The 27,441-nt window shown below is 38.7% G+C and overlaps 4 protein-coding genes across 4 annotated transcripts; 2 read left to right on the top strand and 2 right to left on the bottom strand.

Moving 5' to 3' along the window:
• Positions 1–3,471: 3,471 nt before the first annotated feature.
• GCK72_010917 (uncharacterized protein) lies at positions 3,472–5,620 on the top strand (the record flags this gene model as incomplete). Its single annotated transcript, XM_003111561.2, has 4 exons — positions 3,472–3,674; positions 3,862–3,937; positions 4,368–4,628; positions 5,429–5,620. 4 exons carry the CDS (start codon positions 3,472–3,474, stop codon positions 5,618–5,620), a joined length of 732 nt encoding a protein of 243 aa, XP_003111609.1.
• A 1,053-nt stretch (positions 5,621–6,673) lies between these two features.
• On the bottom strand, positions 6,674–8,286 carry GCK72_010918 (uncharacterized protein; the record flags this gene model as incomplete). Its single annotated transcript, XM_053728108.1, has 3 exons — positions 6,674–6,840; positions 7,481–7,931; positions 8,230–8,286. 3 exons carry the CDS (start codon positions 8,284–8,286, stop codon positions 6,674–6,676), a joined length of 675 nt encoding a protein of 224 aa, XP_053587685.1.
• A 314-nt stretch (positions 8,287–8,600) lies between these two features.
• On the bottom strand, positions 8,601–11,178 carry GCK72_010919 (uncharacterized protein; the record flags this gene model as incomplete). Its single annotated transcript, XM_053728109.1, has 5 exons — positions 8,601–8,721; positions 9,329–9,501; positions 9,995–10,105; positions 10,151–10,391; positions 10,829–11,178. The coding sequence occupies 5 exons, from the start codon at positions 11,176–11,178 to the stop codon at positions 8,601–8,603; spliced, it is 996 nt and encodes a 331-aa protein (XP_053587686.1).
• A 6,861-nt stretch (positions 11,179–18,039) lies between these two features.
• On the top strand, positions 18,040–26,054 carry GCK72_010920 (uncharacterized protein; the record flags this gene model as incomplete). Its single annotated transcript, XM_003111607.2, has 9 exons — positions 18,040–18,155; positions 18,449–18,549; positions 18,599–18,752; positions 19,574–19,639; positions 19,683–19,766; positions 19,820–20,062; positions 20,112–20,485; positions 24,164–24,397; positions 25,927–26,054. The coding sequence occupies 9 exons, from the start codon at positions 18,040–18,042 to the stop codon at positions 26,052–26,054; spliced, it is 1,500 nt and encodes a 499-aa protein (XP_003111655.2).
• Between the last annotated feature and the right edge of the window lie 1,387 nt (positions 26,055–27,441).

Here is a 27,441-nt window from a genome sequence, read left to right on the forward strand (position 1 = left end):
CCAAAGAAATGGAAAACTTTCGCTTTCTCGTCGAAATCGGTAATTTCCACCGTCCCCTTTGATCAATTTCTCGCGATAAGAACACAGTTACCAAACCGTCTTGTAGTCTATTTCCAAAAAAAACTACTGCCCTCTGCCTGCGGCGACGATGAACACCAACAATCAACATCAAGTTGAAAAAGAGAGAAAGATAGAGGGAATTTTTTGTCGAATCTATCCAATTTTTATCTCGATTGACATCTAAAAGTACACGTCTTTTTTGGCGAGAGGGATGATGGACTGTGCAATTTGCGGGTTTGAGTGCCTATCATTTACGAAAAATGGCATGTGTCAGGAGGGAAACCACAAGAATATTTTATCAGAGAAACTTGGATTGCCAGGCAGACAAACTTGGCGCCAGGACTACCTCCAACTACAGTAACCCATTTGATCGTTCGATCTAATGACGTTCCATCCAAATTCAGAAGTTTCAGACCCTATTTCATTTCGACTTGTTCTGAACTTTGATTTGTTACTTCTTCTTCTTCTACCATTTCCCATTTTCCAATTCACTTCAAACTGGTGTGTTGTTGTGTGCCTTTTTGGGGCGAGTGGGTCCAAACATACGGCCTTCTTTTTTTTTCTTCCTTTTCGTCGTTTTATTATTAGTAGGCTGCTGCTGCTGGCTGCCTCCTCCTGGCTTCTGTTGTATTTGTGTGTGAGTGTGTGTTCGGTTTCGCTCACCAACAACACACTCACATTCACTCACAACACAAACACTCGCTCATTTTTCCCTCGACCGCTGGGTGCGCGCGCCGCACAGAATATTCCATGCTTCAACAGAACTGGCGTCTGCGTCTCGTGAATAGTGCGAACTATTTCTTGCTGACGAGACTCGGCGCTCGCGCGCGGACGAAAACAGGCGGGTGACAGGGGAGAAAAGAGATAGAGATGGTGGAGAGTGACAGAGAAGGAAGAGACCTCCCACCATGCGTTGAAAATTATTGACCTGCTGACTGGATATGGAAAATGGGAAACGAAGAAGAAGAGATGGGAGGAGGAGGAAAAGGCAGAAAAACCGAAACGTCAATGAGGGATTGCCTGGGCTGGGGAGGGGGAGATGACTTTGTCTTTTTGTCACGGAATGTAAAATAGTCGGAGAAAAAGTCAGATGGGAAAATTCGAATAGGATCAAAGACCTTTTTCAGGAAGCGCCAAATAAGATTAGGACGACTCCGGAAATTAGTTGGAATGTACCGAATGCTCTGGATTTTTCAGATTTTGAGAGCCCTGAAGATCTGGAAACCAAATGGATTTCTCCAGGAGAATAAAGCCTTCTAGACTTTGTAAGCTCCGAATCCGATAGGATATCTTTCATCCCATTCGAAGGCCAACAAAGTTCACAACCCATTTCGGAAACAACATCTATTTCTATTCCCCCAGAGAGATCTGTTTTTAGATCTCTAACATGAGATTAAAGTGGTTGATTAAAAAATATTTTCAGCTGTTGCTTCTACTCTAACCCATTCAATTATCTTTATCAGACTTACGGATACACAATTCTAAGTAGGATACAACTCGGGGGATTTGTTTCACTGAAAAAGTTCAAAAATATGTTTTTTGTTATTCAGATTCGCAGTTCAACATCCTATTCGTCTCGTCTCTATCTACCAGTCCTAGTTGACGCCTTGCAAAACAATCATTTTTGTGTTGTGTGTATATGTATGCGTTCGTTATCACTAATAGTGACCATAGAATATGTGTGTTTCGCAAAACACAATCTACGTTTTTTCTCGATGTAACCCGTGGGCGAACGAAAAAAAAATGAATCGTGCGTCCGACCTTTTTTTATATTATACGATGTATACATTTGGACATAATAGGTGTTGAGAGGCGATGTAAAGAAAAAGTGAAAAAGCGTTGAACTGGAAATCTATGACTACTTTGCAGGATTTCTTCCTGGATAATGTTATTCCGATACTCTGACCAAAAAGCACAACTTTTTAGTGTTCTACAAACATTTCCTCTTCGTTTTTGTTTAAATGTAACGGCACACACATACATTGATGAATCACCTAGACCCTGTGAGTTACTTTGCAAAGAAGAAGGATTACATAAACCATCATTCGGACAGAACGCCACCTTCCCACGTCGAATTTGAATTTTTCGACAATTAGTTTTGGGCCAAAGAACCAAAAATATGCATCGAATGTGGAAAATATTCCCAGTGGTATCAAATTTCACATTTTTCCAGGAAACGATGCTGTGTATATTTTCCAGATTGAAATAAGTGAAACGAGAAAAATTTCGAAACTTTTTTTCGAAAAAAAAAACATTTTGCAAGTTCTCCGACATTTTTATTTATTTGTACTCGTTTCACCAGAAGGGTTTTCTTGGTGAAAATGAGTGGGAGGAAAAAAATTGAGGAAATGTCGAATTCCGCAGAGTGACTGTTCCAAATTGAATTACTCCATTTTTCAACAAAAAAATTGATGACAGAAAGAGATCCAGAGCGAATTATGCCATGAGAACATCGATAATTGTCCGAAAACTTCAATTTTTGCACGTATTTTACGAAGAAGATTTTTTGGCGATTTTTCAGAAATTTGACGGTGAATCCAAGAAACCTTGAAACTAAAAAATAAATGTGTTAAATACTTCCGATTACCCATATAACCCACCTTCAGTTTTTCATCATTATTTTGAGCAAGAGCGATTTTAAAAATACTCTGAGAATCGAAAACCCGAAAAAAACTCCAATAAATTACCACGTTTTATTTTTTCCCATTTTTCACGATTTAACCCATATTTTCCCGATTTTCCACAATTTTTTCAAGATTTTAAACAGATTTTTGAGAGGAGATAGGTGCAATGAGAACGGACAATTATTATATCAATTCAGAAATTTTAAAATCTAAAATTTCAGCAGAATTGTCCATCAGAAGCAGCCGAAAGCCGTGAGTGAATCAATGAAATGGAGGCAAAACTGACGGAGAAATCGGAGAAAATAAAAAGTTTTTAACCTGAATATTTATAAATTAGTAGCATTTATTTTTATTGCCTTTGTTTTGCGCTTCATGAAAATGTATTTTGTGTAAAATATAATAAAGTTTCAAGATAGTGGCAATTGTGAAATGTGTGGTGCGCGCTCTCTTTTTTCAAGAGGCGGCGCTGCGTTTGCGGAGGAATCGACGCGTCGCGGCCACGCGTTGTATAAATAGAGACGCGGTCCAGTGCGATCTTTCTAGTTTGCGATCGGTGTGTCGCACGAAGGCGCGCCTTGGTGCACTGAAGACGAAGAGCGCTCCTCCCACAAGAAGACGTTACTTGCGTACGCTTTCTAGACAAGTGCTCAACGATTACGGTAGCGCTTGCAACCTGAAGCAGCATAAAGCTAGAAAGACACACTCTTTTCCTTTACCTCTGTGCCCCTCTCCCGATTTTCGTGGGGGTCATTCGAAAGAGCTCTCAAGCTGTTTATTATACTCTATCATGGCCGATTACTATGGACTTTTCGCTAGCGAGGCGAGATCAGTGTCTGACGGCGAGTCCGACGGCGAACGTCGACTTCGTAGAAGTCGTCGAAAGCGGGGCGGCGGTCGTTACAGACCATACTCGCCGGGAAATTCTGATGAGGAAACCGCTAAGGATTTTGACAAGAAGCAGAAGAATAAGAGAGCTGAGAAACCAGACAGGTAGGTATAGTTGTCATTGTAATTTGAGACGGTCGCTCTGCTCGGAAAAGGAGAACGTCATGGATGCCTTAAAGTGTTATTTCTAAAGGTTCGGGAGTCCTAGACTTGTATCCTTCTTGAGTCCGTCCGAGTAAGACTTCATTCTGAATTAGGTTTAGTTCCTTCATTCGTAATCCTTCACTTTCAGATTCGGAATGGCTCCTCCAAACAGTACACAATTCCTCTTGGATGATCGTGAAGCTCGAGCAGATGCTGAATTCGAGGTTAGAAAATTCGTCTGACAATTCTTCTCCGTCCTCCGTCTCAGAATCTCAGAAAAATTGGTTTTTCTTGGTGTCTCGAGACCCAAAATCCGAGAATCTCAACCCTAGTTCAAATTTGTCGGTTCCGTCTGAAATTTCTTGAGTACCAAGAACTAGATTTGCTGATCGTGTTCCTCGAAAAAAATTCCGAAATCGATCCAAATTGATCTATTAGAGCGGTGTGCAAACCGTCGCCTCTGCTTTCTCTGCGCCTCTTCGTCTCCTATCTCTCTCGGGGGAGGCGAAAGGGGCGGCGCGCGCGCTCGCTCGACCTTATAATGAGATGGGAAGGAGGAGAAGAAAAAGAGAAAATTGACGAGAATTGGGTGTCACGTCTTCTGAAAAAGACGGAGAAGAAAAATTTAAAAATATTCAACAATATCTTTTCCAGAACGAGCAAAGATTCGAGGCAGCCGAACGTCGGCGTGTCCGTACAATGAGTGGATCCTATGACCACATGCGTCCAGCCTACTGGTGTACTATCGAGCCGGCGACCACAACAACGTACCACGACGACGATGACCGTCATGATGTGGATAGCGGTAGCAGCAGTTCCGGAGAGAGTGAGGCTGATCGTGAGATGGAACGAGAATTCGAGACGGACTATTTGGAAGTGAAGCGAGAGAGAATTCAGAGTATGACGAAGTCACAGGTGAGGGCATGCGTCTTTTTATATTTTAGAAGATTACGGTAGTTTTGGGTCTTGACACGAAAGCTACCGTAATCTTGTCAGCGTTCAGGGATGAGGAAGGAGGAGAAGATTACGACCAGTTTTTTTTTGTGAGGAATTGTTTCTAAGAATGATGAAATATGAACATAATCGAAAATTTTTTTTTGGTTTTGCAACAAAACTACCGTAATCCTCTCTTCCTTCGGGGGGTTTTTTTTAAATAAGAAATCGGGTCTAGATGAGCGAATTCAGGTAAGTCAGCATAACAATCTCCCCACCAATTATCAGAATTCATGAAAAAATCAGTCTTATAGAGTCTGGCAAACACATATTCCCCCCGGACACACAGAAACACAGACACTGAGAAAGCATGAGAAAATTGTCAATTGAGAGTGACGTCTTCTGTGCCCCCACGACTACGTTGGCGAGAATCTTCTGATTGAGAAAGAGAAATTTCCACGAATTTCTTTCATATATTTACTGTGTTCTCTTGAATTTTGTTCTTTACTAGTGGCCGCGTGTAGCTCATTCAAGACCTGACAGCTCGCCCGAAGCCCAACAATTTCCATTTTTCTCCCCCATATTTGCTCATCATTTCATCTTGTTGTGCTCTTTTTTCGAACAATTTTCGGACGGAAATGACCAATTGTAAATTCGCTTCATTGCACTAATTCTGTGCTGTGTAGCGAGTTTACTACCAACCCTTTCCCTCCTATTTTTCGCCCGCTTTTTCTCGATTCCTCCCCTGCTCCCAACAAATTATTCAAATTTTGAATTTTCAGCTCGCCGCCGAACTTCTCGAACGAGACCAAGACACTCAACAACTTGCTCGCGAGCTCGGATCAAAGGAATCCGAGAATCAACATCTCCGAAAACTTCTCTACGCCCATGGAATCTCTCCAGATGAGCCGGTGACTTCTACGACGACAATCGATGTCGTTGTTGGATCCAAATCCCCGGTCATCGCTAATTGATCTGTTTCTCCCCGTGTTTCCTATCAGTTTCTGAATTATTATCAACTATAATCGCTTTTTCTTCATGTTCAATGAGCCTCGAATGGAAGAGACTGGTGTCGATTTGCGCGAAGACTAATTTTTCCATTAATCTATTTTTAATTAATCCTAAAATACTTCTCGTGAATCCACATCACACTTTTCCATCCGAGACCCAAAAAATTACTACAGTAGTTAATTGTAGCATTCATTTTCTATCCCCGCAACTTCTTAGCTGTACATAATTTTCTCTGATGATGCAACTGCGCTTTACCGCAACACAAAAATTGAAATTTTTTGCATCTAAATATAGCGCGATTGCATCATCAGCCTGTCACATTTTTTCATGTTCAATCCCCGTTTTCAGCACAAAAATCTTGTTCCCCTCACTACTCCTCTACTAGCATTTTCCTGTTTTTCCTTGTTTTTTTTTCTTTCTCGTTTTGCTTTTTGAGGTCTCCTTCCCCAAAAATCTTATGGGTACTTTTCTCACGAGGCTGGTACCTCTTCCCATTTTTTCGCTTCGAGACCCAATCATCTGAAATTCTCCCCGTTTATCATCCCAATCCACGTTCTGTCGGTTTACTGTTACGATGATACTGCACTCCACTGCACATAGTACGGGTTGTCTTTCTCTCTCTTGGTTCCCACTTTTTCCCTTCTTCATCTTGTCCCCCTTGCCTTTGAACATTTTTGTGCCCCCTTTTTGTTGTATATTTCTGAAAAAAAACTGAAAACATGAAAAAATCATAAAACTTTAAAAATTTAAGTCGGGAGTATTTATTTACGTCAAAAACTTTAATTATGCGTTAGAGAAAAATCAAAAAACTCAGGTAGAAAAAGGCAAAAGGTGAAGAGGATTTCCCGTAAATGGCGGTGAATTTGTAATTGGGGGAATTTTTCGAAAATGGTAAAATCTCAGAATAGCAGCCTATGGCACAATAGCAGCAATATTTTCAGACTTTAAGAAAACAGAAAAAAAAAGAATTTCAGATAAAAATTCTAGGAAAAAGGAGGGGGCGAAAATGTCAGAAATTAATAGGTGGGGTGGGATGGATAGTTGTTTTGTTGTGGATAATAATTGCCTCCTTGTGGATATCCTTGTTGATATTGTCCCTGTGGTTGTTGATAGTATCCACCTTGTTGTTGTTGTTGTGGTGGATAGTTTTGCATTTGGTATTGTTGTTGTTGAGAGTAGTCGTCTGAAAACGAGAGATTAGGATTTGCTTATTTTCTTTTGAGATTTTAGATAAGGTGACGTCATTTAGTAATCTTTCACAAATGGCTTTCGAAATTTCGAAACTTTTGTCAAAGCTCGAGGTTCGTTATTGGGAAAAAGTTCAAACTTTCTACCGGATTAGAGATTTTTTTCAAACGAAATGTGAATCATGGTGAAATTTATGTATTTTTTTAAAAAGAAGCTAGTTTTGAACATAATTTTACAGAAAAAAACACGGCTACAGCCATAATCATAGGATAAAGCCACCATAGACCCGACAGGACCTATTTATTCGCAATCGAAATACTGAGCAATTGGAGTCTACAGTGTCTGCCTATAAGCCCCGCCCATTTCCCATGGTAAGTATAGCAACAGGCGGAACCCTTGAGATGTCGGTCACATCGCTAGAGGTGGGTATATATATATCCTGTCGATTCATGTATAAATGTGTAGGAGTACACAAGACAGGATGTTCAGTGATGAGTGTTCAGTGACTGGATGATCAAAAATGGTCATCCGGTGACTGAATATTCAGCGCTGAGCATCCGGTTATGGAATGTTCAGTACTGTACTGAGCATCCGGTCACAGGCTGACCGAATACTCAGTACTGATTATCAGCAACCCAGAACTTGAGGAGGAGTCCTAACAGCCCACAACCGGGGAAGAAGTCCACGAGGAGTTCCAGGACTTGAGGGATCCTGGAGGAGGAGTCCCCGAGGATCAAACAACCGGAAAAGGAGTCCAGGAGGATCCCATGACGAGCCCAGAACAACAGGAGGAGTCCAGGAGGAGTTCACAACCGGAGGAGGTGACGACGAGGAGTTCCAGAACTTGAGGAGGAGTCCTAACAGGCCAGAACTTGAGAGGAGTTCATGAGGAGCCAGCCTGGAGGAGTCCACGAAGATCCTGGAGGAGGAGCCCACAAGAGGAGCAGGAGTCCAGGAAGAGCCGGAAATTGAGGAGTCCAGGAGGATCTTAGAGGAGGACTCGTGGAGGATCCCTAGAGGAGGAGAATCCTGGAGGATCCCACAATCGGAGGAGGTGTCGACAGTACAATTTGAGGAGCAGTCCACCTGGAGTCAGCCCGGAGTCAGGAATATTCCAGGACGAATCTCCAGAAAGGAGGAGTCTCCAGAATTGGAGCAGAACTTGAGGAAGAGTCCAGCCGGAGCAGTACACGAAGAGCCTCGAGAACGATGAACGATGAGCCCAAGAGGTTTTACTTTTTTCTAAAGCTGATTTTTTGAATTCAAGTTTCTCAAAATCTGATTCATCTGGAAGCTCATCTAATTTCGCAATACACCTAAAACTTGAAGTGCGGTCCACGATAAACGAGAATATGAGGGGTGCAAGAGAATTACCTGAGAATACCTGCGAAGGAGTCCAGAATGTCGTAAGTAATAAGGTTTCTGTTTCCAAGGAGACCATGATAAGAGGATATTTTACTAGTTTTTACGTCGACCGAGATTTTTGTGACTGCCTATAACAGGCAAGGCAGAGTTGATTATGTCAATTTTTGTCTCCTATATTTTCAGAATGTAAATGGGTGTATGTTTTATGTTCGGTAGGAACTTGCTCATTCCACGAATCTCTTCATGTAGATACCGAAGTTATCGAATACATTTAGTTTGAAACACTTAATGATCTCGTGGTTTCATAATGAAATTTTCTCCAAAAACGCTACAGAAGTTTCGTAATTTTTTCTAGTGATATCACCCTTCTTGCAGAAAACAAACTTGTTATCACTCACCATGATATTGTTGATTATCGTGCTTATCATCTCCACAATCGAAGATTGAACGACAACAGAAGTACGCTCCAATGCAACAACCACAACACAAGAGGAGGAGGATCAGGAGGACACTGAAAATTCGAAATTAAGTGAAAAAACTGAATGAAAAATAATGATTCTAATGAAAACAACTCCGAAAATTATGCAAAATAGGAAAAGGGGAAGGAAGAATCACACAGGGGGCAAGTGCGCTCTATTGACTATTTCATAGAATTATCGGTAGAGCGCATTTGCTCTGCACATGCAGGGTTAGTATGTAGATCACAACAAAAACACACAAAGAACACCCAAAAAGAAACCTATGGATTCTGTTGAAGAAGTCCAGCGTTGCCGTAGTCATTCCTGAATAACAACTTTCCAGAAAAATTACAAAAAAAAATGATATTTTGGGTTTTTATTTACAATAAAAATTACAGTTTTTCTCAAAGAAAAACGAAGGCAATTTGAAAAATATTCTCAGACAACGGACAAAATGAAGATTAGATTCAAAAAAAGAGAGAAACGAAGGACAAGTGACACGGAATGAGGAGAAACGGGAAGAGAAGGGAAAGCTGACACCGAATTCCCCAATTTTAGAATTTTCTAGAGGGAAAATTATAGATTTTCGGGTGTTTTTTGAAAGAAAAATCCCAGATTTTTCGTTGTTTTGCTTAGAATAAAAGAAGAGTAAACAAGTACACGAGAGCGATGGTTCCAGCAGAGCTTCCAGTGCTTCCATGACTTCCGCCGGCTCCTCCGTTGTTCTGATTCTGAATTGGAGCTGGGCAACAATCGGTTCCACAACACACTTCACGTCCTTGTTTGCACGCCCAGACGATCGTTTTTGGTCGGGATCCGTCGGGGTATTGGATCTGGAAAATAGATGGGGTCGGATGAGCGAATTGGAAAATTTTTGGAGCCCCGGCCCGGCCTTCAAAAAATGAACCTTTTTTTTTGAAAATTTTGAAATTTTTCATCTAGAATGAGACAATTTCTGATGATTTACAGAATTTCTTCTAATTCTGAATGATAGTCGAAAATTTGACTTTTTCGCAAAAAATTTAACTTTGAACTTTGGCGCCAAAACACCCGGGCCGCGCCTTGACAAGTATGGAAAAATCAGTAATTGACTGAAAATTGGTTGAAATTTTCTTTAAAAACACGCAATTTTATTTAAAACGGCTGAAATGGTCCAAATCAGCTGGAAATAGCCAGAATTTGAAGAAAATTTTGCTTAAAAAACCGAATTTTTAGGGACTAGTTTTAACTGTGTACAAATTCTAGGTTATCATACTCGGAATTCGTGACTTCCAGAAAATTTCAGTCAAAATCCCGAAAAATAACACACTTATCGAGAACACTCACATTTTGCAAGACTTGATCTGGAGTTGGTGTCGTGGAGACTGGGTTCACTGTGGTGGAGGCATCTGGAGCTCCGGTGGTCGTTGTCGTCGTCGTCGAGGTAGTTGTGGATTGCTAAAATTTCATTTTTCTGAAAATTTCCGCAACTTTGAGTTCTACCTGTTGAGTCAATTGATTCAATGGCATGGAGCACTGGAATTCTCCATTCTTGACTTGTCCATGATTATCCCAATTATAGTTTCTTCCGTTGTAGTTGAATGGTTCGGTAGCTGACTTGATGATGGCTTTTCCAGCTTCATAAGCGAGAATTCCTCCGGCTGCTCCGAGAGCTCCACCGATGAGAGCCTTTTTGAATGTTCCACTGCTCGATTGGGATCCGAGACCAGTTCCAGGACGGAATCTGTAAAAAGAAAATGTGAAAATTGTATTGTTTTATTCACATGCATCCCAGAATCGAATCGACTGAAATTTTTGCGAGAAAAAAAGAAAAATTTCAAAATTTTCAATATTTCCATTAAAAATCTGTTTTTGAACTATTTTTGAGCAATTCTCGCCAGTATCCAGCCTAATTTAAATTTGAAATTTCCATACTTCGTAAAGCCGGCTTCAAAATTGACCTTCTTTTCCAAATTTTTTTGTTGAAATTTTTCAATTTTTTATCGAAAGTGTGACCAAATCTGATTATTTTTCAGAATTTCTTTCATTTCTGAATAATAGTCGAAAATATGACTTTTTCGAGAAAAAAATTCAGAAAACTTCAAAAAATTTGAAATTTGAACTGGCGACTAAACACCCGGACCTTGACGAGTATGGAAAATTCAATATTTCCATACTTACCCTCCCTGATTGAATCCTCCTTGATTCGGGTGGAATCCTCCTTGATTTGGATTTGGATGGAATCCTCCTTGATTGTTGAAGTTATTGTTTGGACGTGGCTGATTGAATCCTCCTCCTTGATTTGGATGAAATCCACCTTGGTTTCCACCATTGAATCCTCCTTGTTGTCCATTGAATCCACCACCTTGTTGTACTCCTGTTCGAGATCCACTTGATCCACGGGAACCAAAGTTGGATCCACCGCCACCTCCGGAGAGGGAACCGCCACCGGCTGTAGCTCGACGAGCCTCGATTGGCCCGGATGTGAAGACGGCGATGCAGAGAAGACTGATGTATAGATGTCGGAACATCTTCTGAAAATGATGAATGGATGAATTATGGGAAGGAACTTCCTTCAAGAAAAGGAGCGGTAGAAAATAAGGAAGTTTGTGGACAGGGGAATCACATTAGCAGTTCACCCTTGTTACAAGTTCGCCCCACCGCAAATGAGAGAGTATCGGCGAGAGACGCAGAGTTTTTTTCTCGCGCCGACACAGATTTTCACAGTTTTTGACCTATTTTCGTTATTTTTCAAAAGTTTTTTGTAAACCATTATGAAAATACTGCAAAATGGTAAAAACTGTGAAAATCTGTGTCGGTGCGAGAAAAAACTCTGCGTCTCTCTCCTACATTCTCTCGTTTGTGGTGGAGCGCAGTTGTAAGAGGGGTGGACTGCTACTAGATAAAATAAGAAAATAAAGTGAAGAAGAATTCAGAATTTCGCGAAAAAATCAAATGAAATCACAAAGCTAAACAGAACAGGACGCTCATCAAGGAACTTCTTCAAGTTGCCCCGTTATTCTACTACAGTTTCCACGGATCGGATATTCATTTGAAATTCAAGTTTTGAATATTCAAATTCGCTATGGAAACCCCCTACGAACGTCATCGATTTCACAATCTTCCAACCGAAAAAAACTCCATGGAGAAAAGGGACCACAGGAAGTGCTCACGTGTGTGTGTTTGGTTCGTTGTGCAGGTCCCCTCCACTTTAGTTGTCAAGCTCGAGTAGCTCATAGCTCAATAGCTCAACTTCCGGGTGTTATTAGAATAAAGAGCTAGGGAAAGTGACAAAGAGTGAATAATCGTAATTTGGAATTTTAAAAATGGGGAATTCGAGATGGAACTGAAGCTAGAAAAAGGATAAATGAGAATTGGTGAACTCAAGTTGCAACAAAAAATTGGCAAATAATGCTAGGACTGGAAGAATTAGATCATTCTGGAACTTCACAGAAGTCGAAATCTCTCAATTTGAGTGTAACTGAAAAACCTATTGCTAATGTGAAAGTGACGTCGTCTTGCGGTTTCTTCACATCTTCTGCCTTCCAAAATTTCATCAACACAAAACAGAAACCGAAAACTAAGCCGGAACCGGATCGGGCAGTCCGTACAAGAGATGGGCGGTGGCTACTTCTGTTTATTGATTAAATCTCTTTCTCGATTTCAACAGAAAAATAAGAAGATATCGAAAGGAAGCAATAAAGAAGCGAGAGATTGAAGGTCAAAAGTGGTGTTTTGATCAGGTAGATCAAACGGAAAGAACCGCATTTACTTTGTGAGGGTAGCCAGTTAACCAGGGCAAGAGTGAGCTAGGATGAAGCACTCATTGTCATGAATTATAGAAAATACTGGAAGTTTCAGATCACTTCTAGAATCTAGATGACTCATCGCATCGATTCAAAAGTCTATTTCACCACAATTGTAACAACTGTCGAAATGAATAGAAGAGAGAGATCGAGAGATGAGATGACGTGTGTCAGACAACAAGAGGAAAGGGAGAGGCGGAAGAAACTAGACATAGTTATTGTTTTTACCATCGGATGGAGAGAAAAGTGAAAAAAAATGAAGTGAGGGAGGTCAATTCCCCACGTGTAGGTAGCCGAGACTTTCACTGTCCAAAACTAATTTGACCGTCTTTTTGTGTAGTAGACAGATATGTTGGACATTGTTGGTCGGATGACGTGATGGGGACAAACAAACTGTATCTGAGGGAATCTGGCGAATACGGTGTCCAGCAAGGAAAGATCCACGTGGAAAAGATGAAAGTTTAGTCTAGAAATCGGCCAAGATTTTCAGCTATGCTATTCGAGTAAAATTCAACATTCCAACAGAAAGTTCGCTAGATCTATAAAAAGTTCCACGGACTACCATGTACGCTCTATTGAGAATCGTACTGTCTCAAAATGGGAAAATCAATCACCAAAAGTGAATCATATGAATAGAATCAACCGTACGGAAAAACAGGAAAACACAACAACAAGGTGTGGTATTTTTCAGGGGAACAATACTGAAAGTTTTGTTTTGAATGGTTTTTGATGGCTGAAACAGTTGATGATTCTACAATTTATTGACTGCGAAATATATAGTTTCAAACTTTTTGCTGTTATGAATGAAACTAAAAAACCACAGGAAGACCATCTGTTCAAATAAGCCTCACAAGATTTAGCAAATTTCACAAGACTAGAAAATCCATTTTAATGGATAACAATTTGATCTACTTAGCAGACCAACTGGAACCACTATAAGTACAGAACTGATCTAAACTGAATCCTTTTCTCCTTTAACGATGTCAATTTACGAGACCACTAGAAGGACGAGAAGAGAGAAGCGAGAATCCGAGAAAACGAGTCGTTAATCATCGTGACGCCCAATACATAAACTGACTATACAGTTTCTGTTATTACAAGAATTCTTCGAAGGAAATTAACGGATTTGTTCAAAAAGTATCGATTCTCTAATTTTGTTGTGGGCTATCAATCACAAGGTAGGTAAGATCTAGTGGTGGCAAAGAAGTAGTTCGTGAACAAATAGAAAATATACAGAGACCGACCGAGATGGACAAACAACGACTGTGGTCAGTTGGGGGGACTTTTTTGACAGAAGGAGATGGCGGTTGGACTGTTTTTCTTCCCAGATTTTTTTAACTTCGGAAAACTTGCGATTTGAAGGGGAAGAAATTGATTTTTAAAATTTTCTAGCTGAAATAATAAAGTTTAATAATAAAGAATTGGAAGCACAGAACTGGGCAAAAATTAGTGAAAAGTAACAGAAAAAATGAAAAATGTTCGCTTTTCGAATACTTTTGAGTTAAAAATTATGCTAAACGGCTAAAATTGAAGTGAGTGCAACGAATTTGAAGTCTCGCAATAACTTTGAAGATTTGGAGCTGAAAATCCATATTTTCTTGACAAAACCAACTGTGAATGTCTCAAAACTATCTAGCAAGTAAGGAATAACCGGAAATTTGTTCGAAAAAATGTGCAGAAACTGCTAAAACTAATTCGCTAATATGCAAATCTCAAATTTGATTTAAATGGCAAAAACTCAACAAAAACACCGAAAAATCAGTCACAACTAAATACCATACTTGTCACGGGCCGGGCCGGGCCGGGCCGGGCCGAAATCAGGAAAAATCTCGGCCCGGCCCGGCCCGGCCCGGCCCGGCCCGCTCGGCCCGTTTTGAAACATTTTTTCAAAACATTTTGAGTTTTTGAATTTTTTTTGGAAATTTTTTGAAAAAAGTATAGTTTTCGAATAAACATTTAAAATTGAATCAAAATGTGAATATGTAATGATAATTTAAGCATTTTTACTGTTTTTTTTCGAAAAATTTCAAAAAAAATTGGTAAAAATGGGTACCCATTTTTGAATCCGGGCCGACCGGGCCGGGCCGGGCCGAGAGAAATTTCGGCCCGGCCCGATTTTTGACAAGTATGCTAAATACTAAATACTTCTATGATTTCACACAAAAAAGCCAAAATCACCATTGTCTGCCGCTGAATCGGTAACCAGTTAACCTCAACCCCCTCCACGACTTTCAAAGAAGTATTTACGGAGCAATGGGAAGGCCCTTTTGCCTGTGTTCAAAAGCTTAGCAAACAGTCTTACAATTTAAAGTGACGAATGGAATCAAAGATGATTTTCTGGAAAATTTTCTCTTTTGACGATAATCTACGCGAGTGAAAAAAAAAGTCAAAAGCAGAAGTGAAAAAAATCGGAAAATCGAACAAAAACTGTATGAGCGAAAAATCCGACATCTCTCTCCCATAAGGGAATCGATTCCCTTCCCTTCTTCAGGTGTGTCGTCGTTGGTCTCTCTTCCCTTTTGCCTCCCGTAACCAGAATGAACGTTTCTCTGTGGTCTCCACCGATTCGTATACTATTTCGTTGTGATTCCGACGATGCAACATTATTATTGTTCCATTTACTCTGTCGTGTGGCGTTTTTGAATAAAAAGAAATAGAAGAGGGAAAGGAAGTGGGAGGTTCAAAATTTTTCAAGCATTGTAACCTGAGGAGATGTACATATGAGTCACCTAGCTGCATAAATATCTCATTTTGAACTTCGGAGACGGAGAACAACTAAAAAACACAAAAATAGGCAAAAAGTGAGCAAAAATCGGAATCTCTGGGAAAATTATGATTTAATACAGTAACCCTTAAAGACGCAGAGCGAAAATTTGTAAAATGGGTTTCGCCTCGGTTTCTGTATTTTTTAAAGGAACATTTACAAAAGTTTTCTATAGAGCACCACCACGACTTTCTGTTTAACGGAGATTTTCCATAATTCTAATACTTTTTCTTACTGAAAAATTTTTTAATTTGCAGATGTATTTTTATAACTATTTTTTCAATAAAGCTTATAAAACTCCAGACAAATCTCGGAGAAAAAGGGGGGTATTTGAGTTTAGAACTCGGAAGAATAGAACTGCGACAAAATAAAACTGTGAAAATATAGAACAGGAAAAAATGGAACTGAACAAAGTGGAACTACGAAAAAATGGAACTGCTACAAAACAGAACTCGACAAAATAGAACTGAACACAATGGAACTGCTACAAAATAAAACTGTTACAAAATAGAACTCTAGTTCGAATGGAGCGCGTTTGCATTCGTGACTTTTAAGACGAATTATAACCAATTTTCGAGGAGAAAAGTCGACTAAAAATACTTATTTCATGTAGATAAAGTCTTTGTCTATTTAATAGTCAACAAAAAACTGTATAAAGTTATATTAGATAAGCCTAATAAGCATTTTCAAAACCAGTGGTAGAGTTCTATTTTGTAACAGTTCTATTTTGTAGCAGTTCCATTTCGTTCAGTTCTATTTCGTGGAGTTCTATTTTGTAGCAGTTCTAACTTTCACTGTTCCACTTTGTAACAGTTCTATTTTTTTCTGTTCTATATTTTCACAGTTTTATTTTGTCACAGTTCTATTCTTCCGAGTTCTAAACTCAAATACCCCCAGAAAAAGCAAGAAAGTCTAACTTTTGAAATTATTTACAGTAATCCGAAAGGTGCATGCGCATGTGTCTGAAATATATGAGTTTCACAACAAATTGTTCACTTTTCTTTTTTCAAATGGTCGATTCCAGAGTCGAATTCCAAGATTATAGCATCTGAAAATCTTGTGAATATCGTAATTTTCTTTCTTATCCCTTTTCAGCCCGCCCATCAAGCCGAATCCTCGTGCAAAACGTTGTTATTTTGCTATATATTTTGTTAAAATCCTCTAAAAGCGAAGCCTTTCTGAAAACATATCATATTTTTAGCGGGGCTGAAACATAAACAAACCAGGGTTAGTCACCATTAAATGTTACTTTTATCGCTTTTTCCTTCTTTTTGACGGCATGTTAGTGTTTTGTGGGCAATCTTATGTTCCAAACATTGTTTATTCTTTTTTTAATGTAGAGTTTTAAATCACGATTTTTGGATTATCTCAGAAAACCCCAAGTTTTTGCCTCAATTCAAAATCTGAAGCTTCCCTCCAAAAAGTCGCCGTTCCTTTGCACCTAATTCTCCGACAAATTGCACACATTTTGTCTCTGCACTCTCTCACTTTCGCCTACTCTCTCGCCTATTGTTGACTTTGAAGCTGCTCATTTTCTCAAGAGTTTCCAACGGGAAACTTTCGTTGAGTTCTCTTATCATTTGATAGAAAAATAATGAAGACTACTATATATAAACCATTGATTTAATTTATTTCATTGTCTTTTCTCCGGTGAAATATCCGTGAAAATTTAAAATTTCGGTCTCTCACTTGTCAGCTCCGGACAACACACTCACTCACCGCCATTTCACTTCACTTCATTCATTCATTCACACGTTTTGCGGACGACAAAAACGGACACTCTTTTTCCATTTCGATGCCCTCCCTCTTCTCTTCTTTTTTCTCTTCGTTTCCCCTCCTGGCTTTCACATTCTGCGTCTCGAATCGATGAGAAAAAGAAAGAAGACCGACACTCTTCTTCTTCTTTTTCTACTAGAAGAAAACACACGAAATGCAATAATCTTGGTGCATGTTGTTAATCCGAGGAAGAACAACCAGAAAAGTAGGCACAAGACAATTCAACAACTTTTTTTTCTTTTTTTGGCTGCTTTTCTGGTTATTTTTTCGCAATTTCTATGTTAATTTTTCTAATTTTCGCAAAAGATAATTTGAGTCACTTCTTCCTCATTTTCTGAGACTCATTAGTTTCGACAGCTAGCAAAATTTCGTAAGACTCGTAGCTTTTTTGCTATTTTCGTCTGTTTTTGTTAGAAAAACCTTTTTTGTTTAAATAGAAAATATTACATTTTTCGCCCGAAAAGCCCATCAATCTCGTCGAAATCTTTTTGAGTAGATCGAAAATTTTTCAATTTCCGGCGCGAAACAAAAATGCTCTTAATTTCCGGCGTAGGTTTCTCATTATGTCCATCGGGCTCCAACTTTTTCGATTTTTGTTTGGTTTTGTGTTAGAAAAGGTTGATTTTCGTCGATTTACACTGATTTTTTTGCGGATTTCACGAAATTTTTCTTTGAATCTTAGAATTTTAATAAAATTCTTTTTGATATTCTAATACATGTTTTACAGCCGAAACTTTTACTTTTTGACAATTTCAAGCTCAAAAATCTCAATTTTGACTTTCATTTTCACAATTTCCGCTGCTTTTCACGAAAATGTATCACCACCAATTTTCTTTCCTAAATTTCGAGAATTTCTTCGTCTTTTTCCGCCCAATTTCCTCCATTTTTTTGCTTTTTCTCTCCGAATTCGTACAATTTCGCCAACAAAAAGTTCAATTTTTCAGCTCCCCCGCTAGTCCCCCGGTGGTCTCATTTCCCCTTAAAACGGGGTCCCCCTTGGGTGTCATCTGGCACATCATTATCTGAATCGTCAACGTCTTCTGATCATGTGCAAACGAATTTCGGCACTTCTGCCAGCCGCCATCGCCTGGATTCTCATCCTCGGATGTTCCGCTTCGTTCTTTTATTTCATTGCACCACAGATTTGGGGAAAATGGGATTTGTGAGTTGTTTCTCCGGTTTTTCGGTTGAAAAAATTGAAGTTTTTCAAGTTAAACTATGTAATTTCAGTCAAAAAGAGTTTTTTTTCTAAAAAGTTATCGAGACAGAAAATATTTTACTTTCTCTCTAAAACAAATCATTAAAAAATTAATTGTACATTTTTAAAGTATGTCTAAATACCGTTTTGAATCAGAAATTATAGTTTTTGAGCTGAAAACTTCATTTTTGGTTTGAAAATTCACGAAAAATGTCTCAAAATCATAAAAATTTCCATCACAAAAGTCGTAATTTCAGACTAGGTCCACTACTAATCGTCCTCGACGTGCTTCTCTTCATGATGGTTGCCTCGAATCTTCTGATGGCCATGTTACTAGATCCGGCTGTTCATCCATACGGTTTGCTTTGAAAATCTTTTTTTTAAATAAAAATGTCTTTAATTTCTAGCCATCGGATCAGAAGAACCAACACAAGTCGATGATTTACGTGCTCCACTGTACAAGAATGTGGATATAAATGGAATTACAGTTAGAATGAAGTGGTGTGTCACATGCAAGTTCTATCGACCGCCACGTTCCAGTCATTGTAGTGTCTGTAATAGGTGAGTTGAGAAGTTAGTTTTGGCTCCGAATGGAGATAAAAAGCTTTGAAAAATGCCGAAAATCAGTCGATAACATCAGAAATGGACGAAAATAATTATAAATTGTCAGAAAATCGTTTTTTTTAAATAAGTTTATACACGGCCAAAGTCTAAAACAATGTAAAAAGCCCAGAAATGGAAAAAAGGCGAGCCCAAGTGAGCTGAAAAACAGTTGAAAACTATGCAGCGGTGATTAAATTCTTGAAAAAAGGAATGTATCTATTTCATACTTCTAACGGCGGCCCGGCCACACAAAAATTAAGGTTTTTTGTGAAAAAACGGCAGAAACGCGAAAAATTGAGTTTGGCCAATTTTTTGAAGAACTAATTAATCATCACAGAAATCAGCTCAAAATTAATAAAATCTGTGATAATTCCGTCAAAATTGTCAAAAAGATGACAAGTTTCCGATTTTTAATCATTTTTGATCCGTTTTTACTTGAAAAAGCTCAAAATCAGTTGAAAAACTACGAAAATTGTCTCAGTAACAAAAACGAGTGATTCTACACGCTTTTGTCGATTTTTTGCGTTCCTGACTCAATTTTCTTAATTTTTCCACTGTATTTGAGCTTTTTCAAGCAAAAACAGATCAAAAATTACTCAAAAATCAGAAATTTGTCATTTTTGAGAAAACTGCCGAGAAATTGCCAAGAAGTGCTGAAGCAGAAATTTGAAATTGACTCAAAATTGACTATTAATGTTGAAAATGTAATAAGGAAAAACTTAAATAGAAACCAACGAGTACAGTAAATCACACTTTTTTCAAAAATCCCTTTTTTCCAGATGCATCGAAACCTTCGACCATCACTGCCCATGGGTGCACAATTGTGTTGGAAAAAGGAATTATAGGTGAGAAATTCCTTTGATTATCTCTCCAAACTCGCTATTCCAGATATTTCTTCTTCTTTCTCTGCAGTCTAAGTATCCATATGCTCTACGTCTTCGGCCTCTGCTTCACCTATGTTTGGTCTGGATCGTAAGTACCCATAGACTACAGTAATCATCACACCAAATTAGTTTCGATTTAAGAGACACTCAAAACCGCGAACACATTCTCTCGCCACCGTATCTCTGTGCCATCGTCCTACTTGCTCTATGTGCAATTCTCTGTGTTCCAGTCATTGGACTTACCGTATTCCATTTGGTTCTCGTGGCACGTGGACGGACGACGAATGAACAAGTGACCGGGAAATTCACGTCTGGTTATAATCCATTTACGATTGGATGTTGGGGAAATTGTAAGAGGACACTGTGTCATACGCAGTTGCCAACGTAAGTTTTAGAGGTTGTTTCAGACTGAAAACCGATGAAAAAGTTACAGATTCAAATCGCATGTAATGGCGTTCCGACGAGAACGGAAGGCCGAACAAGCCCGTCTCGCTAACAGACTACACGGTCCAATCGAAGATCGAAACGCTGTAATCGACGGAGAGAGAGATGCGACAGCAGTACTGTACGTTCCCGACGGTCGACAAGACGGAAAAATGATTGCTGTTGTGGAGATGGGCGGGACGAAGAGCTCGTTAATCCGAAATCAAAATGCCACATCACGGTCGGATAGTCAGAGTAGAATAGTGGAGAGTAATAGTCAATCGGTGTCGATTGGAACAGTTGACGACGATTCGAGACTTGGAAATGGGACGGTCGAGGAGGCCGATGGGTCGACGTGTAATTTGTTCGAAGTGGAAGGAGGAGGTGAGGATTGAAATCTGAATTATGGAGAGAAAATGGTAGTCGTGGGACATATGGATATCCGGACACATACGTAGATAGTTCTTGGGACATCTGGACATTTTATACACAGATAGACGGGAGTGTGAAATTTCATATAGATGAATTTTGAGCACATGGATTATTTGGATGTTAAGACACACAGATGGATTGAATTGGCTTTACTCACACGATTAGAAAGTCTGAAATGTCAGGGAAAATTTTTTTCGACCTAGACGATCATTGAATTTTACGACTTAAATCAGGCATGTCCGGGAGGTGCGGTTCCCCGCGGTTCTCAACTTCGGACTTCTCAACTGGAGGCACGCTCCGCAACGCACGCGACGCGCGCGAGCGCACTGACAGCCGGCCGCGAAATGAGAATTTTCTACGGGTATTTCGTGAATATTATTCATTTTTTTCGCATATATTCTCGAAAAAACGAACGAAAAAAAGATTTATTAATTTTTTAAACAATATATCACGTTTTGAGTTGAGAATTTATGCGAGAAAAGTGAATGAAACGACTATTACACGAAAAACTTGGAAAATACAAAATAATTCGAACAGATTCATGTTTTAAAGGAGGACTGAAGTCATATTTTTTTATTTCAGATTCTGATACTTCAGAAAATTCTGAACAACTTTCATCATTGGAGCATATGCTAAAAATCGCTCTAAATACCCTAAATTTACGTTTTCCCGGCTCAAAAGGAGCCTAGGTGGAAGAGTTTTCCCATGCGAATTTTCGCCCCCGTGTAGTCCTCTCGGACAAAATTATTTCTTTTTATTTCTCGATTTTTCGTTTTCTTGCTTTTTTCAACAAAATTTCGTGTTCTTGTCAACTTATATCGTAAAAAAGAAGAAAAAACACGAAAATTTGTTGAAAAAAGCAAGAAAACGAAAAATCGAGAAATAAAAATAAATAATTTTGTCCGAGAGGACTACACGGGGGCAAAAATTCGCGTGGGAAAACTCTTCCATCAAGGCTCCTTTTGAGCCGGGAAAACGTAAATTTAGGGTATTTAGAGCGATTTTTAGCATATGCTCCAATGATGAAAGTTGTTCAGAATTTTCTGAAGTATCGGAATCTGAAATAAAAAAATATGACTTCAGTCCTCCTTTAAAGACAATTATAAGGTTGATAAGATAATTTTGGACAAAAACATATATAATACACTTTAAAAATAGAGGAAAAACACATATTTTCATCATTAAAAGAACGAGTTAACGGAAACACCCAAAAATTGAACATCAAGCAATAAAAAATGGAGTTCAGAGTGAAGGCGATCAGAAAATAACGATAACAAAAGACGTTGAACACATGTCTTTCGCTATTTCGAGGTTCATTTACAAGGGACAGCCTCGTAATTATCTGAAAACTGAACGCCGGTCTTCAAAGGCACTACCTTTCAATTTCTTAAAATATCTGCTAAAATTACACCGCGGAGCGACGATGATGGGGACAGATACTCAACCACTTCCATACCTTTTACTACTTTTTTCATTATGTCTCATTCTTTACTGATAATAACTCATTGACTACACTCGGCTCTTCAAATCCGTTTGGTTCATTACCTGTAAGTACTATTTGCCTATAACCTAATGACTAATCTCAGATAGAAGGGAAGTTTTGTGAGAGGCAAATAATGATTTGCAAAGTGAAATTTCTCATGATGAATACAACATTTTCATATATCTTTAAAACCAAAATGCTAATATTTTTATACAATAGTTTTCGAAGAATTGTAGACTCTGATCTTTCTTTAACTAGGAAAAGTAGATAGTTTACTATCTCTCTTTCCTAGATAAATTTTTTTCTTTCCCGCAAGTCAGTGCTATTTTTTAGTATTTTACATAAAACATCAGAATCTCAAACAAAAGGATCCCAACGTCCAAACGAGATCATCGCAGACGACCTAGAGGTATAATGGATCCGTATGAAACAACTTTCAGGTGCCCTCTTCAAGTTGGGAGTGGCGAGCTTTGACAGCGGGTTATGTCATGTCGAAGAGTTCTGAAACTTATCAATCGGATTGAACCGAATCAGTGTTCCATTTGAACCAAACGGATTTGAAGAGCCGAGTGTAGTCAATGAGTTATTATCAGTAAAGAATGAGACATAATGAAAAAAGTAGTAAAAGGTATGGAAGTGGTTGAGTATCTGTCCCCATCATCGTCGCTCCGCGGTGTAATTTTAGCAGATATTTTAAGAAATTGAAAGGTAGTGCCTTTGAAGACCGGCGTTCAGTTTTCAGATAATTACGAGGCTGTCCCTTGTAAATGAACCTCGAAATAGCGAAAGACATGTGTTCAACGTCTTTTGTTATCGTTATTTTCTGATCGCCTTCACTCTGAACTCCATTTTTTATTGCTTGATGTTCAATTTTTGGGTGTTTCCGTTAACTCGTTCTTTTAATGATGAAAATATGTGTTTTTCCTCTATTTTTAAAGTGTATTATATATGTTTTTGTCCAAAATTATCTTATCAACCTTTATAATTGTCTTTAAAACATAAATCTGTTCGAATTATTTTGTATTTTCCAAGTTTTTCGTGTAATAGTCGTTTCATTCACTTTTCTCGCATAAATTCTCAACTCAAAACGTGATATATTGTTTAAAAAATTAATAAATCTTTTTTTCGTTCGTTTTTTCGAGAATATATGCGAAAAAAATGAATAATATTCACGAAATACCCGTAGAAAATTCTCATTTCGCGGCCGGCTGTCAGTGCGCTCGCGCGCGTCGCGTGCGTTGCGGAGCGTGCCTCCAGTTGAGAAGTCCGAAGTTGAGGTGCGGTCGTAACCTCATACCCGGACATGCCTGACTTAAATACCGTTTTAAGCTTTTTTCGACCTTAAAAAAGTCTGCAATTTCAAACTAAAAAACAGGAATAGATACTTTTTACAAGTTCGCACTCTGAAAAAGCAAGGATTCCAGAATCTGGCCGACTAATCTGGAGGACCTCATACCCTAGTTTCGAATAAAATAATTGTTGAGACGACTGAATTCATATAAGTAGCAATCTATCCACAAATGCTGGATAAATTAACACAGACAACCTGAAAAACTGGGATGAATCGAACACAGAAATTGACCGAATATCAGAAACCCCAACAATTTCGATTTTTGATTTCGAAATATCTCTAGCTCCTCCGAAATCTGTTTGATTCGAATTCCCACGTGGCACTATTTCTTCCACGCAGGACCCACAGAAAATTAATGACATTCGACGGCGCTCTTCTCTTTTTTCTATCTATTTTTGTGCTGTTTTCGGGCTCAGAGACATCTCTCACGCTAAATAAGATAAATTGTCTTGTTTTCTAATTCATGGTTCTATGGAGCTTCAGGGTTCGGGAAGCTAGTTAAAGAGGATGTGGGCGTTCGTTTTTTGTGGGAAAAATTGTGGGAAATAGAGGACAAACATACCCAAAGACAGAGCACATATTCAGACATCTGGATACACAGACACACAGAAGAACCTGCATTTAAAGTATTAGTTCGGTTCTTGCAACTGCGCTCCACCGAAATGCTCTTGAAAAATGTCTCTTTCACTCTGAGTCTCTCAATTTTGCACACAATTTTCTTCTGTTTCGGTAGAGCGCGGTTGTTAGAAAAAGTGGGCCGTGCTAATATTTTAAACCATTAACTTCTTTTTTCCAGGTACACCCCGACCGAACTCTTCCCTCCGAAGTGCCCGTGTACACGATGAGACGTCGACACCACGTACAACAACTCATCAATCGTATGAGGAGGCACTCGAAGAGGCTCTTCATTCATCTCCATCCAAAGAGACTGTCGAATCATCACCGAATCGGACGACGACACCTTCCGGTCGGACGTCTTCAAGGTCGACGGCGACGTCGCCAACATCACCGACGGGTGGACCCGGTGGAAGTGAGTTTTAGTTTGGATTTGATGTCGAGATGCATGGATAGAGCTAGAATTCGGAAACATCGGGAATAACTGGATGGTCAGGGGACATCCGGACACTTTTACAGACATCCGGACACACAGATAATCAAGCAGACATCTATAACTGCAAATAAACAGACATCTGGACATCTGGATCAGGGCTGTACGAAAAAAAATTTCGTCAAAATTTTTCGGAGTTTTTTCGAAAAAACTGTTAATTTCTGCTGAAATTTTCAAAAATTAAGTTATTTTTCGTTTTTTTCTTGAAATTTTTTCTCTAATTTTGTACTCAAAAACCAGTTTCTGGAGTCTGTCCTTGAAATAATTACAGTTTTCATACAAATTCAAGATTTCAGCCTCCGAAAACTGATTCTTTTCAGACAGTTTTCTCGAATTTTTTGGTTTTTCGGTCAAATTTCGATCTGGAAAACAGACAGATGTTTCGCCTTTATCAGGAACTGTTTGAAAACAGTTAAAAGTTTGCAAAATATGCAATCTTTTAATTTTTTTTTCTCATTTTTCTACCCTTTTTTCCACATAAAAATAAAAATAAGATGATCTCTAATGAGGACAAAACGGGGTGATGGGATGTCACTTTCAGAGGTCAAATTTCAATTTCTCTTCTTTTTTCGAGTTTTTTTTCTCATGAGTTTCCTTTTTTCTCTAAAAAGGGTAGAAGGAGTAAGGTGATCTCTTGACAAATAGAAATGACTATGAGAGAGTACATTCCTGATTCTGAATGAGAAGACGAATGAAATAATGTAATATTTATGATCTTGATGTTCCTGGATAGAAAAGGGCATTTCCGGATCGAAGTCTAACTTCTGAGAAGCGGAAAAGACGTCGAAGTGACTGAAATTGGCTTTGAAATGTCAAATAAATCCTTCTGAAATCATTGAAAACTAGTTTGAAACTTCTTTTCTAGGAAATTCGTATGGAACATCAGAAAGTTAAGTTTTTATGTGGTTTCAACCTGAAAACGAATGGAAATTTTTTTCGAATTTCCATTTGCCGCCGAATTCCAGAATTTTCGGATATTTGAGAGATTTCGGTTATCGTTTCATCAAAAAAACTACGAAATTTACTTCGATTTTCCGCAAATCATCAGTTATTATTTGGGATATCAAGACATTTGTCGTTATGTACTGTAGAATAAACTATGAATCAAAAAATCTGAAAATTTGAACATCTGGATATATTCTCGGGCTGAAACGCAAGTGCGGTATGGGTGTTGTGGGTGGAGCTTAAACTGAAAGTAACGCAGATGAAAAATTCGAGCTGATTCTTGTGTTTCAGTCCGCGAATTTTTCTGAAAATCCTTGGCCCAACTATATTTCTTTCACATTACATAGATATGATGAGAAAAAAATTCCTGAAAAACTTTTTTTCGACGTTTCGAAAGGCGTTTAAAAAATACATCGTGACAACATATATTCCTAGATTCGGACATCTTTTCAAACAGACACACAGATCGACACAGAAATCACCTAACCGCTTCCCGAGTCTTACAGCATCTACCACCGCGACCACCTCAGCGTCATCAATGATCCTCAACGGATCCACCTCAAAACCACGTGGATTCACGGATGCAGTCCGTCTGGCTGATATGCTTGCTCGAAATCAACAGCAACCAGTTTGACACCATTCACATTTTATTTATGTTTGATATTAGGCATTTTTTTTTCGAATTTTTTGGTTTTTTCTGTAATCCCTGTTGCTTTTTTTTTACTTCCTGTCTTTGAATTTTCTCATTGAATTTTTGATTTTTACTAGTTTTTTTTTAATTTTCAAAATTTTATACCCCAAGCATTTCTCGTTTACCTCCTGCCTCTCATTCTCTTTTTAATTGTCTTACTACACAAACGAATCATCACTCCTCAAAAAAAACCCAAAACGATTATCGCTTTATCACTGGTACCACGACGTTCTTTTTTCTTGTTTTCTTCTCTGCGTCTCTCTGTTTCTCTTCTCTCTCTTGTAATACTTTGTTCCAGTTTTCTTCTGTCTCATCACAATCCATCATCATCTAATACTTTTCCCTCCCCTCTCATCACCGATTATTTTGTATTTATTTTTGTGATTTTGACTTTTTCTTATTTTCTTCCGATTCCCGCTGTGAGTCGATGACGACGATTAAAAATGAGTGTCTACATTAAGATTAACTAATTTTTTGTTGTTTTATTTGTTTCTTTTCGTCTCCGATAGAACTCTTCGCCTCGCGCTCTAAGTTCCGCCCCTTTTTGCGCGCACTCCTTAATCCCGCCCCCTTCCTCTCCACGTTTTGGGACATTTTTACGCGCTTAGGATAGCTGTGACAAGGCTACTTGACTTGGAGAAGTAGTTATGAATTTCAAGACGATATTCTTGATATTTGGAGTCGTTTTTCGGATTGGTGAGTTTTTGAATCTTTTTTTTTGAAATTTTTGGAAAAGGTGGATATAAGGAAAAACTTTGCTGGACATTTACGAAACTCTTAATGTAGATTTACGAAAGTCTGGGGTCGATTTACGAGCTCAATATTAAGGGTTACTGTAATGATCGTAAAATTAAGCACCTATGTGTAGATTTACGCAGTTAACTGTAGATTTAAGAAACTTTAACGAGATACATATAGTGTTGATTTACGAGAACTAGTGTCGATTTACGGAGGTTCAAATGTAGATTTACAGAACATGGGTGTCGATTTACGGAATCCCAACTGTAAAGTTACCAGAGTTTGTGTAAATTTACGAGGCTTCCGGGTCGATTTACGGTGGTTCAAAAGTAGATTTACAGAATCCAACTGTAAATTTAACATAGTTTGTGTAGATTTACGAGACTTTCGGGTCGATTTACTCCCGAAAAATTCAAATCCTTCTTGTACATCCCCACTTGAAAACCCAACTAAATTTACATTAGGTACTTGTGTTTAGAAAAAGACCGCCCGTGTTATCCCCCGAAATAAATCCATCTAATCCTCATTGTCTCCGTGACTAAGCAGCTGGAAGTTCTCCCCTGAATAGAATAAACTACGAGAGTTGCTTCAA

This window comes from Caenorhabditis remanei, chromosome III (assembly GCF_010183535.1).
Source record: "Caenorhabditis remanei strain PX506 chromosome III, whole genome shotgun sequence".
NCBI classification, from domain to species: domain Eukaryota; kingdom Metazoa; phylum Nematoda; class Chromadorea; order Rhabditida; family Rhabditidae; genus Caenorhabditis; species Caenorhabditis remanei.